At 39.3% G+C, this 17,327-nt stretch overlaps 1 protein-coding gene across 1 annotated transcript in view; it reads right to left on the reverse strand.

Moving 5' to 3' along the window:
• Positions 1-17,327, reverse strand: part of atrnl1a (attractin-like 1a) — a 318,106-nt gene that overhangs the window by 219,001 nt on the left and 81,778 nt on the right. Inside the window, exons 17-19 of the mRNA XM_085427777.1 lie at positions 15,109-15,296; positions 12,781-12,994; positions 11,984-12,175 (exon numbers count right to left, since the gene is read on the reverse strand). Of these exons, the coding sequence (XP_085283903.1) occupies positions 11,984-12,175; positions 12,781-12,994; positions 15,109-15,296 (594 nt within the window). The remainder of the gene's footprint in view (positions 1-11,983; positions 12,176-12,780; positions 12,995-15,108; positions 15,297-17,327) is intronic.

Genomic DNA, 17,327 nt, shown 5'->3' on the forward strand with positions numbered 1-17,327 from the left:
TTACACATATTACAAAGAATACTTTTCTTAAATTTAAAAGTAATTACTCCCAGGAAAAAAGCATTTTTTATAACACTTCTAACTTTATTTTTGCATTTCTCCATAAAATGATGTGAGAATGAAGAAATCACTTGGATGAGTGATGGAAAATTTTCCCCCACTGAAAACGTTACGTCCAGATGAACAGAACTATTTTTTTGGGATTTCCAGACCTGGATGAGTTCAGGGTCTGACTGCTGGGCTGGGGTCGGGATTCACTCAGTTTAACTCGGAGCTTTTGGCTAATTTATTGTTAGCATAAACTAGCAAAGAGCCAAAATTGTGTTAGCAGCATAATATTGTTGTTTCTGTCCTGGAGTTTGCACTTGAAAAGTAATGAAAAGTAATGCCCATATCCACACTGCAGACTGTACCACTACTTTCCTTCTCCAGCACAACAAATGAAAGCAGCAGGTTGTAGCCTATGAGTTCCCTACAGCTTTCTGGCTTTGGTCTTCAACCCGTCGATAGCCAGCTTCACGAACTACATTCAGAACACTTTGAATTTTGAGGGGAAGGTCAGGAACGTCATTATGGAATCAGATTAAACAACACTCTGTAATAAGAATGCTATATCATAAGAGACTTCAATTGTTTTCCAGTTACCGAAGGTATGGAGGTAGTTGTAATATTTTACAGGATGAACCCAAGCTTTATTATCAACCAAGCATGTCTGCTCTTTAAACAGTATCTTAACACACATATTTTAGCTATAAGAGCCAATACTGCAGGCAGAAACATGGGTGTCCTACAGGTTGCCCAGTTTCGTCTATTACGGCCAACTTGTATAAGGAGGAAGTAGAAAAGAGGGCTCTGTTATCCTATCCCAGAACATCCCAGAGCCATTGGTTCAGGTATGTGGATGAGACCTGGCTGAAAATCTAATCTCAAGATCTACCTCAATTCACAGATGCCATTAACTCGCTGGACAAATACATCAAATTCAACAGGGAGGATATGAAAAATGACAGGCTAGCATTGCCATAAGTAGTGGGGGACGTGAAAGTCAATGTGTACTGTAAACTAGCACATACGGGTCAATATTTAAGGTTTGACTCTCATCATCTACTGGAGCACAAACTGGGTGTCATCACTGTCCTCAAAGACCCAGTGGCAGGCGAAGCAGAGCTACATCACATCAAAAAGAGCCTGAGTAAATGTGGTTATCCCAGGGTTACATTTGTCAAAGCTGGGAAGATGCCTAAAGAATTCTCCCGGTGATCCAAGACAGAAGGACAACTGCTTCCTAAAGGAAAATCAGTGGTGATCTCTTATGTGTCAGGAGTGTACGAATAGCTGAGGTGCATTTTTTTTTTTTGAAAACACAATCTCTCTCTCTGATTTTCAAACCCCAAGACATGCTACACAAAAAACAATCAAACCAAGGATCGAGTCCCTCGGCACAAACACAAACACAGAGTTACCGTATCAAACCAGGATTTTGTAGGCTTTTTACGTTTACAGGCTAGGGGCCAGACCTTCAATGAAGAGCATGTGCACATCCTGGACTGGGAGGAATGCCGATTTGAATGGGGAGTCAAGGTAACAACTATCAGTGAACAAGCGTATATGCTAAAGTGCTGGAATTGTGGCAATTTTTCAACTCTCTGTGAATGACACCAATGGTTGTTGATCACTGGCCATGATAATTATTAACAAACATGAAACTGAGCTTGTGGTTCATTGTTATGTAATGGTGCTAGTCAGTTGTTATGTAGCTACTAGGGGTGCAACGATATTCGTATCGATATTGAACCGTTCGATACAGTGCTTTCGGTTCGGTACGCATATGTATCGAACAATACAAAATTTGTAATTTATTTTATCAACTTTCCTTCTGACGATGCTGTCTGTGTTGAGCGCTCAGTGAATCTGCGTTTGACTACTCCGCCTAGGGTCGACAGTGCAGCCTAGGCGGAGTAGTCGAACGCAGATTCACTGAGCGCTCAACACAGACAGCATTGTCAGAAGGAAGAGCGCAGGGCAAGCTAGCGAGACAGAAGTTAAGCTCTCCTTGTAACATGGACCTCCCCCACCCTCATTCAGATCTGGCGTTTGGAATTATTTTGGTTTTCATGTGACGTATGACCCTGAAGGTAAGCGAGTCATGGACTAAAGTAAAACAGTATGTTGGATGTGCCATGCAATGCTCAATTACATGGGTGGGAACTAGTGTGTTAGCACAGTTAGCTCGTTAACGTGTTGGCCGTCTAGCCCCATGCACGGGGCGATCGGCGGTAGCTCATTAACGGAGATTTGCCGTGTTGTGGCGTTAAGGTCATTTCAACGAGATTAACCTGAAAGCACTAGTGGGAACACAACGAATATGACTGCACATTTACGCCGACATCATCCTAGTGCAAAGACAAGTGGAAGCAGACAAAAAAACAAGCAAGCATGCTACTAACTTTAGCCGAGTCATTTAGACAGCTGTTTAATATGCTGCTGAGAATATAGCCCAGAAGGAGCGGATAGTATAGCTTTTATTTTGGAAAGAGACATTTCTCTGTAATAAACTCTCTTTTCCAAAGATGAGTGATTCCTCAATCAGATACAGGGCTCGCAATATCGCTAGCCCAACGTCCCAGTGCTAGCGATTTTTTCAGTCGGGTTACCAAAATTTTTCTCTGCCCTGCCCGTCGGGCTATTGTAGGAAGGAAAAATATATGTCAATGCTTTTGCATTCTTTCGGAAATGTAGCTGGGTAATTATGTCATTGGCATCGCTGAGCCACTGTCAATATGTGACATATTGAAGTCGCGTTTGAATTTGCGCTTGTTTTTTTGCTTTCACTTTGCAATCGCGCGAACTGTGTATAGAGAGCGACAGTACTGATCTGTGAGTGATGATAATTTGCGCACCAATTCCTCTGACATCGTCTTATTAATTGTTAGCTTACTATGCAAACATGACAAGTGAAATCTCCCGCAGCTTAAACATGTGAGAGGTTGATCGCGCAGAGAATCGCTGAGCTTATGTGAGTGCGTGTGTAAAAGCAGCAGGATTTATATTTGACTACGATGACCTTCACAGACAGATATATATTTTAGTTCTGCTGAGCCAAATAAGACAGGTCAGGGTGAAGAAATGACAGCCAAAGAAAAGCTTACCACAAAACGGAGAAGTTATGACAATTCAGACTATAAGGCAAAAAGAAAGTGCAGCTTTATGGTTTCATGGACAAAAGAATTTTTGTGGCTGCAATATGACGAGCTAAATAACCAGGGCTGCACATAAGTGGTCCGCAGATGCGCATTCGCTGTCAAAATAAAAAACACGCACAAGGGTTAGGGTTAAATTTAAAAACTGTACTTTTGAGTTAAAATATATATTTATAATTTTAATAAATGACAAATTAAAAAAGGCATGAACATTTTTTTGTATCGAAAAAATATCGAACCGTCACACCAAAGTATCGAACCGAACCGAACCGTGAATTTTCTGTATCGTTGCACCCCTAGTAGCTACATTTATAAGGTTGGGGAAAACTGCAGTCAGGTGAGACTAAAGTCATCATAATTTCTCCAACTGATAACACATCGACCAGAAGAAGAGAATCAACTTTCTGGGTCAAAGAGAGGCGTGGCACAGAAGCCCCTCATACATGCTGTTCAACTTTGCTTCAGAGGAAATCCAAAATAGTTCATTTCCAGGTGGCAGATGAAGGGTGATGCTGGACCAAGGCCCAATATAAGATAAATAATTCTTATTCTGAAATATGAATCATGCACAACTGATGTTATACTTTACAATAACAAAAATATCGATCTGGGAATTAGACAATTATCCCTTTTGCATAGGCAGGTAAAATGATGTATATTATATTAATTACTCCTGTAAAATATATAAAGTAACCAGATTAACAAAATTTGTATTTTGCACTGGTCAAAGTTGGGGAAGACAGGATCTACTGGATTTCCGTCTAGAAGAAGAGACATAAATGCAGTAACTGGGTCATATCCAAGAGGACATGTGTTTGCATCTCACACAACATCAGTCGCTAAAAACTTTTTCAAGTTCCTATCATCACTTGGAGACTGAGGGCCTTTAAAGTTATGTCAACAACAAACATTAAGCACTGCATTTCCTCAACGATGGCAGCTTTAAATGGCTAGAAATGAAATAACACCCACCACATACTTCAAGCAATGTGTAGAAAAAAAGGTACATTTCTGCTCTGTGTTCTTTCTCATCAGCTTCCTTACTGAAATCAGGATTAGTCATCATCATTGACAGAAATCACCCTGAGGATACCTAAACACAACAGATGACATCTATGGTGTTGCAAAGAAAGGACTGTTTGTTCTGAAGGGGGAATTTTCACCTTATCAAAAATCTTCAGTGCCACATTCTGTTCATCACATTGGGTCTGATATCTGGTGTCCCTGGATAGCGCAGATCGTCTGGCTCCATCTCGTGTAATCTATTTGCTCCTACGGTGCTTGAGAGTTAGCATCACTGAAGCCAGTAGAATACAGATCTGTAAGCCTCCATGCATAATACATCAAGTCTAGAACCCATAGGCTGTCTTCCCCCTTCACTTTTCTCCAAGCACATGAAACCCCCAAACGCCACACAGAAACCATGTGGGATAAACATGAAACACACACACACAGACTTCACATCATGATTTCCTCACAGAAAATAAGGCTATTTTTCAATATCAGCTCAAATAATATAACTAACACCTGGTTTATGTCTGTATGTGGACAAGAAGGTAGTAAGTGAGCAAAAAAATCAAATCAAATCATGCACACTATAATGTAACCAGTTGTGCTCAAATTGCTGCAGTTCTGCAGCAGAGCACTTAAGTTTTCATCTCTGAGGGCTTTTTTGAGCCTTTGAACTGTAGCGATTTGTTACATTCAACTGAATTACACCTTGCTCCACATAAAGGTAGTAAATATCCATCCATCCAGTCTCTTCTGCTTACCAGAAGTTGGGTATTCCAGATCCCCTTTCTCCCAGTCACACTTTTCAATTCCTCCTGGGAATCCCAAGGCACTCTCAGGCCAGAGGAGACACATTATCTCAGTAACAGGTTCCTAGTGTACTACAGGCTTTCCACCCAGTTAGGTGTGCCTGTAAAACCTCCAAAGGCAGGAACCCTAGCCAGAACTTCCTCAACTGGCTCCTTTTGAAGTTTCTCATTGCTTATTTTATAATCATGAGAAAATTAGCCCTAATAAAACAATGGCTATAAAGTGGGGAACCCCACCTTTGCAAATGTTGGCTTTTCGCTGCTTAGCAGACCACAGGAAGCCACTTTTTATACACAAGAAAACAAAAACTAATCATGTCCATAACTTGTGTTATTTATATATGTCCCCCCCCCCCCCAAAAAAAAATAAATTATAAATGTACAAAAAATTATAATTTTGTTGTTTCCATTATAAATGATAATCATAAAGAACAAGACAAACAAAATAATTAAATGGGACCTTTTGGAAGTGCTGCTGAAGAATTTAAAATAGAAAGGCACATTTTCCAATAGGTAATGACCATAACTTGCTGAAGAGACTGGAGGAAGACCGTAGGGTATTTACCTTACAGTACAAAGCACCTTGAAGATACGTTGTGTTTTGGAGCTATATAAATAAACCTGAATTGAACTGAAAGCCTGTATTTTTTTTTCTTCTAACCCTTAAGAGACCCTTCAGCAGGGTCCAAATCTGCAACAATTTTTCAACCAAACCAAGAACAGGATAGCACTTTTGTTGCTATCTGTGGCCACTGCCACTTGCTGAAATGAAGGATAATGGAACGAGCAGATTAACTGTGGAAGCTCTCCACAGTGAAAGAAAATGTCTCTTTGTCAGAGGTGGCAAAGAAAAGCTAAAATTGACAGCAATAGAAACTGAAAGGCGAACACAAGTGCATGTATGTTTAGGGAGAGGGAGCCCTGGGTCTCTGGGAAAGAAACAGACTGTGAAACAGAAGATGAAAGTGTTGGAGGGGCTCATCATTGCTGCTTTTCTTAAACTATTCCACTGTAAATATAGTTGTCTAAAAGACTGTTTTCCCAATCAGACAACAAGTATAATTGATTTATCGTGAAAGAAGGTCTCTTATTTGTAAGGTAACGGAGTCTTAATGGTGACTTATTACTACTTCAACAAAAGAACCTGTGAATTTCCTACACCACTGCTGATTTCACGCCACATGTTAACAGCATGTATTTTGCCTTATTTGCCATAATAAACTGTAATGCCATATAACCCCAAGCATAGACATCAACAGCATATCCATTAATCATCTTAAGTGTAATAAAAATTGTCACCAAAGTTAACACCACCTGAAGACAAGCTAACAAAGTATTTTTTGCTGCCAGAGCTTTTTTACTGACAATATACATAAGAGTCCAAGGACTATTACCAAACATTGTCGGTGCTGCTGTTAGACTTCGCATGATTTCATCACCATTTTCTTAAGTAACGTCCTCCATCTCCTCTGTATTGTTGACTAGCCTGAAACCCCCTCCAGAGAGCTTAACAGTGAATCTCAACATCCCAAGTTCACCCCCCCATGGCACCATGTTGATGTTGCTTTTGTTGCCCATATGGTGTTCTGCTGCCTTATCCAGATCCAGTGGCCTGCAGTGTCTGCTGCTGACAGATCTTTGATTGTTGATGATGTAAGTGATGTTTGATGGTGAGCCCTGTACTGCACCCCAGCGTGTTTCAACCTAACTGTAGATGATGCAACACAGGCGCTGCAGTCAATCTCTGTGGGTTCTCCACTTTCACAGTTGACAGTTGAACATCAGCTGCCACATTCAAGTATGAGTCAAGTTTGCTCTTGGAGAACTTCTCAACAGAGCCTTCCCGTGGCATTGTTAGGTCTACGATATACACCATTTCATAACACAAAGTCATTGCTGTAGACTGGAAATTAAAACCAGTTTACCCACAAAAGAGCGTCCAACTTTGACATCTGGAAATTAATTATTTCAGTATGTTTGGCTGAAGAGTGTGTAGACAGCCTCTGGCTTACATGAAATATGGGAATGATACAGAAAGCCTGCAGCCAAATCAGCCTGAGACAGAAATAACCCAGTTCAAATTGGATCATCAGACAAGCAATAGAATGTTTTTCTATTTTTTTTTTTTTTTTTTTGGGGGGGGGGGGGGGGGGGGGGGGGGTTTCCAACGCCACGGTCATGAACCCTTCAGCTGTTTACGGCAGGTCATTGTGCCACAGTTGTGTATGTACCAATTTACCAATGTACTAATTTAGCTCATTCACAGCAAATGTGTGCATATGTGAGTGCTATGAATTCTGATCAATCATAATTATCATGTATAGCAGCACAGCAAAGAAGGACTCATCCAGGCTGGAGAAACTGATCAGGAAGGCTGGCTCTGTGGTCGGCATGAAGCTGGACACTCTGGTGACAGTGGCAGAGAAAAGGACACTAAAAAAAACTGCTGGACATTATGAACAATGCTGGGCATCCTCTGCACATGGCCATTAACAACCAGAAGAGTCTGTTCAGTGACAGGTTGCTTCTCCCCAAGACAAGAACTAAGAGACTTAAAAACTCCTTTGTCCCACACGCCATCAGACTGTTTCCCCTCCTCTCTGGAGGGGAGAGGGAGGGGAAACAGGAGGACAAAGGAGGGGGGAACAACTAAGCTGTAGTGCCTCTTCACTTCACTGTGCAATACTTTTGTTAATAGTCAATGGTGCAATAGACCTCAATACTTGAAATGTGCAATTCACTTGTATTTTTTATTTTTATTCCTATTTATTCTATTTATCCCCTTTGTATATTTTATTTTATTTATATATGTCTCTGTATATATGTCTCTGTATGTATGTATGTATGTATATATATATATATATATATATATATATATATAATATTCTGTAACTTCTGTCGGTGCTGTGCTTTTGGAAACCGAATTTCCCAGAGGAACCCACCCGAGGGATTAATAAAGTTTTATCTTATCTTATCTTAGCTTAAAGCATTTCTTAATAAATAACTGTTTTCGACCTACAATATAGGTCACAAAGACCATTTGTTAACTAATTATTTTTCCACAACGTCTACGCACTATAGAAGTAGAAGCAGCAGCGAGCGAGAGTCTACCAGTCTTTGTCTACCAGAGAACATAGAACTGTGCTCTACCAACCTAGAAAAATGATAAAAAATAAATGCTGCTATTTTCTACATGTTTCAACATTTTAACCTTATTATTTTATATTGAAGCTCAAGCCACCAAGGGTGAACTTGGTTTTTAAAACAGGACTATAAGACCAAACACAGTGAAATTCTAATTCTAACTTCTTAAGGACAAAACTACTGTAATGAAAAACTGAATACATACATAGCCACGGCAAGAACTGGGACAGCGCTTTAGCTGAAAACAAGTCAACAAGGAAGTGAAAGGAAGGGGGGGGGGGGGGGGGGGCAATCACACTGCAGAACCCAAATTTGGCCTTTTTATTACAACAAAAAAAAAAAACTGTTTCAGGTACAGGTGGTGCACATTTTTAATGTTTCTGTTTGTTGACGTGGTATCACTTAGTTTGGGGTCAAGTCAGAGTTGAAATCAGTAAATATAAGTCTCACGTAAGTCTCAAGGAAAAACCGATTACAAGTTAGAGAATGAAAGAGTAGGTGGACAACCATGAACCTTGAATAAATTTGATTTAAAAAAGTAAATGGTGTTGCATTTTATCACTATAAAGCAATCGCTTATGATTAATGAAACACCTTGGCTGTCAATGTCATGATATACATGTTAGTAATTTTCACTAACCATATAGTAACATACATTAGCAATAAACAGGTAAATCCTTAAACATTGAGACATTTGTTTATCGTTACTTAATGCTAATTAATTTATAAATTACCTGATATTAAATAATGTTAGCTGAAGTGCCTTTATTGTGGACTGAGATGCACCATCGGGGGAATTTGAAAAATAAAATATGTCATATTTTACAATAAGTAAACTAAGCTGTGCTTTCAGCAACAAAGGTAAAAAAAAAATAGCAAAACAAAAGCCTCCTACATACCTTCTGTCACCAAATGGAGACATGAATAATAAAAGAGAAGATGGGGGACGTGCCATTATGTAAGCACTGAACGTAAGACGAAAGACAGGAAGACATCCTTGGCTTGCTAACAGTAGGCTGGAGAGCTGTCTGCACTTAGAGTACTGGCATCAGGAAGGAATAATAATCACCAGTCACAAAAAGAAAGAAAATTCTTGTTTCTGAAGCCGTTTCTGTAACTGCACAAACAAGAACACTTTGCTCCAAAGTGAGTATTTGTCTAACAAATGACAGAAAATAACAATGCAAAGTTTTGCCTCAGGGGAATACTTTTTTTTTTGTCCCCTAAGAGACACTTGTTGAACTGCCAAATAAAATATAGTTCTACCTTGCTCTAACTTTCCCTAAAATAAAACCAAACTAATTTCTAAACAGGGTTTGGAAATTAGTGAGGTCCAGAATTTTAAACTAGACGTCTGAAGTTTCCAAAGTTGCAATAAAATCAAAGGCAGAAATTTGTAATCAACTCCATCTTGTAAAGCTTTGTTTTGCACAAGCAGCTGTGTATATAGAAATATAGGAAATGAGTGTTATGTGTATAGAATAAGTCATGCCTCATTCCTCACAGCATTGAATTAGGGCAAGTGAGGCAAGTAGGGCTTGTCAAGTCAAATCTGAAAATCGATCTCAATTAAAATGATGTCTACTCTGGCCTGTTGGCCTCCCTCCTACTGCCACCTCAAGGTTGCAGTTGGCCATTTTCTCTGGAAGCAGGATTAACTCAGCTCTACTTACTGTACATTAGACTGAAATCCATGTGTCCAGTGTTTTGAGGGTATCCAGGACCTCCCCACAGATGGCTCCACCGGATACAGCTCTGCTCGGGGCCTCCCCACACTGAACTGGCACCTGTCCAGGTTATTGCAAAATCTGTGCCCCAGTTGGTGGATCCTGAGCCCCCTGTGTGAGCCACCTCGGCCTGTGAGACCTGAGCTGTCTGGACGATCAGACGCAACTGACCCATGGCTGAGGGTCTTGTGCAGCCCCAGCTAGGACTGAGTGCCATAGTGAATACTGTTACCAGTTTAATATATTTCTTGTTCATAAGGACATCCCCTATAGAGTCTCATGCCACATCTCAGAAAAACTAAGACAGGTTGGCACACTGGTTGTATCTGTCCCATGAACTAAAAGAAAAAGTCACTGTTGTTATTTTTTTTTTTTATTCAATATTCCTAATAAACTGAGGTTTTCTACCCAAACTTCTTCTTCGGGTCAATTAAACTGCAATTTCTATTGTTTCCCTAGATTTTCTGAGTTAGAATAGAATAGACCTTTATCCCACGGATGAGAAATTTTGGTGTTACAGAGCTCTTACAGCAAGGGAAAGTAAAATGTAAAAGGAAGACACAAGGTGGTCCTATAATCCCTATGTGGTCTGCTGGCTGTTCCAAAAGTACAACCTAGAGTACTTATCCCCAGGTTTTGGATTTTGAGTTACTGTGAGGATTTGGTATTCATGTATTATTTATCAGTTTATTATCAGTTTATTATTAGTTTATTATTGTTTTCTGAGTACTCTGGATGTTTGAATATTGTTGGGTTGTGTTTGAGAATAATTATATTTCATTTCTTTATTATTCACATTTCTTGTGAATCTCAGTTGTGGTGATATAGTCTTTAGTTGATCTTCCTGCCCCTTTAGTCTCTTGCTGCTTATTATTTTATCACTTCTAGGGACAGTTCAATTATGTGATAGCTTGTATTTTGGTTCCCATCTTGTTGTTTTTCTGTACTAGTAGTAATAGTTACATCTTCCCTGTATTTCCATTTGCGCCTTAGTGCTTAACCCTCTGTCTTGTTTGTGTTAGCCTGGACAAACCAACCTTTCAATTGAAATCTGACCCAGAGTGGATGAAAATTCACCTAAAAACCTAACCACCTATTTGTTTAATTTGTTGTACGGAATTCACCAAGTTACTTTCCCGGTGAGACTGAGGATTTAGAAACTCCAAAAACGATTAGGCGCCACGAAAGAGTCACAGGGCTCAGCCATGCTAAGAAACCATCTCATCAGAAAGCAGCGGTGAAGCTGAACTATACCATCCCCGGGGAGAGGTTGTATATCAGAGAAATGTTAAGAGACAGCAGCGAGGACTTCATATTGAGTGAGTCATGTGTCATTGTAGGTGATTGATTGTCTGCCCTGTAGCTACAGGAGAGTTGGCGCTGCCCTAGTGTTGGTGTGTTTGAGTCAATGTGTGTGTGAGGCTGATGGGTAGCCTTGACTGCTGATAAGACAGTCGATGGGAGCCTGCAATGACTCTGTCCACACATCGCACTTTGGTCTCTTTCCCAAAGGTATGAGTAACAGTTTTTATCTTTTGTTCATTTGTTTGTGTAGACATAAACTATCCTGACACAAAGATAACATACAGCAGAGTACAAACATTCAAAAATGCCACAAGTTTATGTTTTTCTGGCATGGCTCTACTCTCCACTTTGATTAGGAACAAATAATATTATACCTGACCTTTGTAACTTATTTCTCCCAATATCAGTAACAATTTTAAACCACTGAGACTTGTACAAGAACCCAATCCAAAAACTCGCAAAAATTAAAGTAATCAAATAAAAAGTACTAGAATTTCTCAGTTTAATAAAAGCAAAAAAAGAAAAATAATGACCCATTTTGAGTAAATATTCCACTAAATAAATAGGAATTACAGACAGTAAGGAATTGTTCAGGCTACGTGTTAAAAAAACAAAACAAAAAACAACAGTGTAACGCACCAAGCACACTAAATGAGTGTGATTTTTTGTTCTTGCACGTAATTACCTATGGTTATACTTATAAGTCTACCTGTCAGATGAATAAAAGCAAAAAACAATATAATATTTTCCTCTACAATGATGGTAGCAGCATAGTAAAAAGTCTCACCAGTACAATCCTGGGTCTGCCACTCCAGACACTGGCCGTAGGGGAAGGAAATGACATACGCAGAGGAGTCTACACAGCGCTGAGTACGTCCACACCACATGCACTCCATGGCCTGGCTGGTGCAGTTGGCACAGCTGGTGCGCAGAGCACAAGGCGTCTTACAGGGACGAGCACTCTGACTCTGGGGACTCCCTGAGCAAGGGATAGACAGCACCATGGTGTGTGAAACATTAAATGACCTGTTAGCTATATTTGTTTTGCATTCAGTGACATCCAAATAGTAAGATAGTGTAGCTGTAAAAACACAAGTTTGACTATTTTATAGATCTGGAGACAATATGGCACATTCCTGTTGGAAGCAGCCATCAGAACATAGATACACTTTGCTCATAAAGGAATTGACATGGGTCAGCAACAATACGCAGGCAGGCTGTGGTACTTAAACAATGCTCAAGTAATATTTAGGGGGCGAAAGTGTTTCAAGAAAATATCCCCCTATGACCCCATGACCCTACCACCATGAGCCTGAACGGCCAGACTACTCAAATTACTCTGACCTCTGTAAACTGTAGAAATGGTTGTGCAAGAAAAAGACAGCAGTCTGAACTTCAGCGGATTGCCTGGAACGCATCTACATGTCTAAATGCATTGAGTTGCTGCCATATAATTGGCTGATTAGCATTTTGCACACTGAGCAGATGTTCCTAATGAAGTGGCTGGTGGGTGTATGGTTTCATTAGGTGCGCTAACCTTCAAATACATTTTTTTCTTTTGTCTTTCTATTCTTTTTTTCTCACCAGCAGGTTTTTCACAGATCAGGCCATCAGTGGTGGCAGTGCAGGGGTTGGCCTTAAGACCAGCCATTTGAGCTTGTTCCAAGTAAGCACAAAAGCCTGAGTCACTGGGCTCTCCAGGTGACCATCGCAGGGTGGTGTTGGTGAAGGGGGATGCATCCTCCCAGCCCCAGTACGACACATTAATCTTCCTCAGGCCAACCCATGGAGATAACATCTGTAGAAGCAGAAAGACAGGTTTGAATTAGTCAGTGACTGACTTTATGTACAACATATACAAACTTTTTCTTGATATTCTGTTATGTGGAATTAGCACTGGTCATTAACTTGGGAGAAAGCTGACAGTCCTTATGATGTTACTTGATACTGTTTCATATCACAGTAAGAGAAGATCCTTCCAATATTTTCTTCAGAAGTTAACTGAGCTTTATTCATAGTTAAATATAAACGTGTTTCTGGGGTGACAAAGATGGTAAAAGTCTCCATTCATGTTCCCTACAATATTTCATAAACTCTTACGTAGAGTTGTGTAAGTAAACGTTGCACAAATTTAGACGCTGCCCTTTAGAGAGATAGCTGTGCTTCTGTCAGATTCATCAAATGAAAGAGTATAAACACAATTAATCCTCATCCTGTTTCTTTCATAGCAGGTCACGTTATGCTTTTTATCACCTAAGCAAGAAGCACATAGTAATTTAACTAAGACAACATCTACTTTGCCAAGAAGACAGTGTCGTGTTTTCCATTAAAGTGGATCCTAAATCAAACCATCTGCAAATGACTGTAATTGCTATAAAAGCACAAACTCATTCAAGATTTCAAAAAGGGCCAGAAATTACAGCAGCTGATTGAAGTGTAGTTCAGTGAACATTTGAATTATCTGCCGACAAAACATTTGTGACGTGAAAGAATTCTTTCCCACAGCTGTGATTCATTTCATTAGATAAATTCAGGATCCCAAGAATACTGTGACATTGCATTTATATGTCAGCAAATGCATATTTTCGCACGCCTTTCTGTGTCTAGTCAGCTCCTCCATTTGAAAATCCTTTGTAATCCAGATGAAAAGAAAAAAACCTTTTTTGAAGGCATAGTAAATGTAGGTTGTGAGATTTTGATTTCTAAATGTCAAAAAATGAAGAAAATTAACTACATTTGTACCCTCCACTGTTTCTCTGGACAGATTGGATTCATCATGAAATGTTGTCAAGCATGTCAGATTCTCATATGGAGTTCCTAACATGAGAATTAGAAGTGAACATTTCAGTGTGGCGGTCATTTATAACCATGCAGTTTGTCTTTGTGCTCCATGGTGGCCTTAGAAGGGTTTTTTGCTTTCTAAATGTCCAATTTCCATGGTAGATAAAACACATACACACCCCAATTAGAAATATCTTGAATCTATGGAAATGGAACCGCCACAACTGCTTCTGTTAATGATTAGTTGCTTGTGAGCCTTGCTTTGTGCTGGTGAGAAACACATTATTTGGCATCCAATGATAAATAATGTATGGAGGCAGGTTTGTGTACACATATATCACAGAATGGCCACAATTCACAAAGTTGCACCTGTGTCAATGGCACGAAGATGGTGGCAGTTGTAACCTTAAGTTACATTCATATACAACTTTTTAATCATATCTGGGCAAAATGCTTTTAAATTTTGCTTAATCTCAGACCAGACTCATCCAGTTTCCTGAGGATAGACACAAACAACTGAGTTGATCATTTTGTTTGGAGGATCTATTGGAAATAATTACATCTTTTCAACACTGGCCCTGAAGTGATCTAGCATACACTTTCAAACCTTTTCTTACAGTTATAACAAATTTCAACAAGAAGGAATGCCACCAAATTTGGCCTGGTAAAACCTCAGGTACATCAGCTAAATTTTTAAAAAATTTATACACAGAAGATTCATGCATTCTTCATATGACCAAATTAATAAAGATAACTATGAACAATAATTTTTTAAGGTTGTGACTACACATCGTTTTAGTCAGGAGTGCTAAAGATGATTAAAAACCTAAATTATTGGCATTCCAATGTAACTTTTTTGTAGAATACACACAGACTTGAAGAATATAGCTTTCACCAGGAACCTCTATTCTAAAGTGATAACCTACATCTGCTTCCACACTACTCTTTCTTATGATTATCATTCCAAACATGTCTAAAAATTGGATTTATATCTTCGCCCACCAACATATAATGGTGCATAAACAGCCACAGCTATTTTATAAGGCATACAAGTGGAAAATAATGAATACCTGTCACTGACATTGTTTGCATGCCTGTCATTTCTGAATTTACTGCATGACAACCACCCACCTTGTCTTGTAGCTGATACTTTTGTAGCTCTTCCAGAACAAAATTGACCTGTTTGTCTGTCAACAAAGAAGCAATATTTCCTCCAAGGTTTTTGCAATAATGCTGGGCATTGTCATAGCTCTCTCTGCTGGAGTTGATCCTCAGGCAGACCTCACCAACCTGGTGCCAGCCATCCCCACACAGCTGGCCTGCATACAGAAACACAGTACTGTTTTTTTTTTCCTTCGACTTCATTTGTACAATGAACTTGCATATCTGTACATTATAAAAAGCATAAAAATGATATTTTTAGAGACTTGTAATCCTCAAATTTTCATTCATTACACAGAAGAAAACGAACAATATGATTAATAAATAGATGTACAGATATTACACATTTGGGGTAAAAACAAAAACCTCAAAGCAATACCTTAGCGAGGCGTGATTGCGGGTGCCGCTCAGGTGCGTCCGACTCCCATGCAGTGGCGCTGCAGACCACGCCCCGCCACACACATTAACCAGGTAAAATACATATTTAGGCATAAATTTGCAATTATCTATTTTTCATTTTTTAGCAGCATAGTGCTTTTTTTCCCAATTATTTTTTAAAAGTCAGGTCAAGGCTCTAAAAGCCCAAAGGCGATATAACAGTTTTTGTTTGCTACGTGGATCATTTTAGTTCAGCTGGGTGTCTTTCCTTTTGTTATATTTCTTTAAGAGTTCAAAATGTGTTAATTACATAAATAAAATGGATTTAATAAGCAACACACCTTAGTTGTTCACACAAAGCATAAAGGTAAAAACAACAATTTATACAGTGTTATCTTCATTTTAGACGTCAAAAAGTATTTGCGGCTCCCAGTGTTTTCTTTTGCGTGGAAACTGGGTGTTAAAGGTTGCCGACCCCCATGCTAGACTAACACATTTTATATTACAGATTTATTTTTTTGCAACAATGCAACATCAAGGAGGGGGAGCAAACAAGAAGAATGGTGTAAGCAGCCTTTACTTGGATGTAACTGCAGGTTTCATTAGTCAAGCAGGCATCTAATTGATATCCTTCATGCTGCCAGTTGAGGGTTGGTATTTAGACCAAGTCTAATGAGGAGCAGGTGTGCAAGTGAGCTGAGAGTCAGCTGAGACCAAAGTTGGATCCTCAGTGAAGGTAAGTGATGGACAAAGAAGTCACTGATACTGGAACAGATGTGATGGCCTGGAGAGTAAACTTTTCTGCCAGAACAAACAGATGACTGAACCACATTAAAATAATTTCTTCTGGCTTATGTGATTAAATATTTATGAAGTTAATATTAGAGGCTGATGTAATTGTTGATTAATGCTGTCTTGGATTAAAGCAGCAAATTCTTGCTTTGTACAGACCTGACAAATAGGATTCCCAGGAGTTAACAATATGTCGCCCGTAGGATAAAGGAACAGGACTGAGTAGAAGCGGAAGATAAATTCACCCATAAAACGCATATATGCACTCATTGTTCTTATCTGGGTCACTAAAGTGTCTTGTGGGAGACTATAACAGCGCAGAGGCCGTTCAATTAGCCAGGATGAAAGGAAAGAATAGCCATTCAGTCTCCAGAGCACTGCTGTTTATTTTGGTCTCCAGGACTGATTACATTCACATGCCTATAATGGCTTCCATCACCAACCTTTCCAAAACAGAAAAGAAAATACCTGCTCTCTTTATTTATTTATCTTTTTTACATGCAATATAAGTACGCAATAATTGACTGAAACAGGAGGAGAAAGTAAAGTTAAGGGTTAAAAAGGGGGGAGCGTAAGAATAAACAGATTGACTGGGTTACAGTCTTTGTGTAAAAATCAGAGATAAACATGTTGGACCATTTAGAATGAGTCATAACATGATGTCTAAAGAAAAGGCCACTGCTGTCATGGTGTTAGAGACAGCTTTAAATAACCCAACTCTTCTTAGCCATCTCCACATAAAACTCCAGGAAAACAGAAGCTTTGTTTCGGCCTCAGCATGTTAATGGACTCAAACAAAAAAGAAATATCTTATTTATTCTGTGTGGTCTGCAACGCTTCATGCCAAGTAGCATAATCTTGCCTGTGGACATATAAATACTAGAGAAGTGGCAGGATGGTGAAGCTCCAGTGTTGCAATATAAGAGGGTAGCTGCAGAATACTATCAAATGCATGGAAGATGCAAATAGTAGTACTCATTTTGATTTACAGAGAATAGAAGCACATGTCTGTCTTCTAT

The sequence above is a fragment of the Rhamphochromis longiceps genome, linkage group LG13 (assembly GCF_057381845.1).
Source record: "Rhamphochromis longiceps isolate RC_006_pf linkage group LG13, R_longiceps_female_GT1.1, whole genome shotgun sequence".
Taxonomy (NCBI): Eukaryota; Metazoa; Chordata; class Actinopteri; order Cichliformes; family Cichlidae; genus Rhamphochromis; species Rhamphochromis longiceps.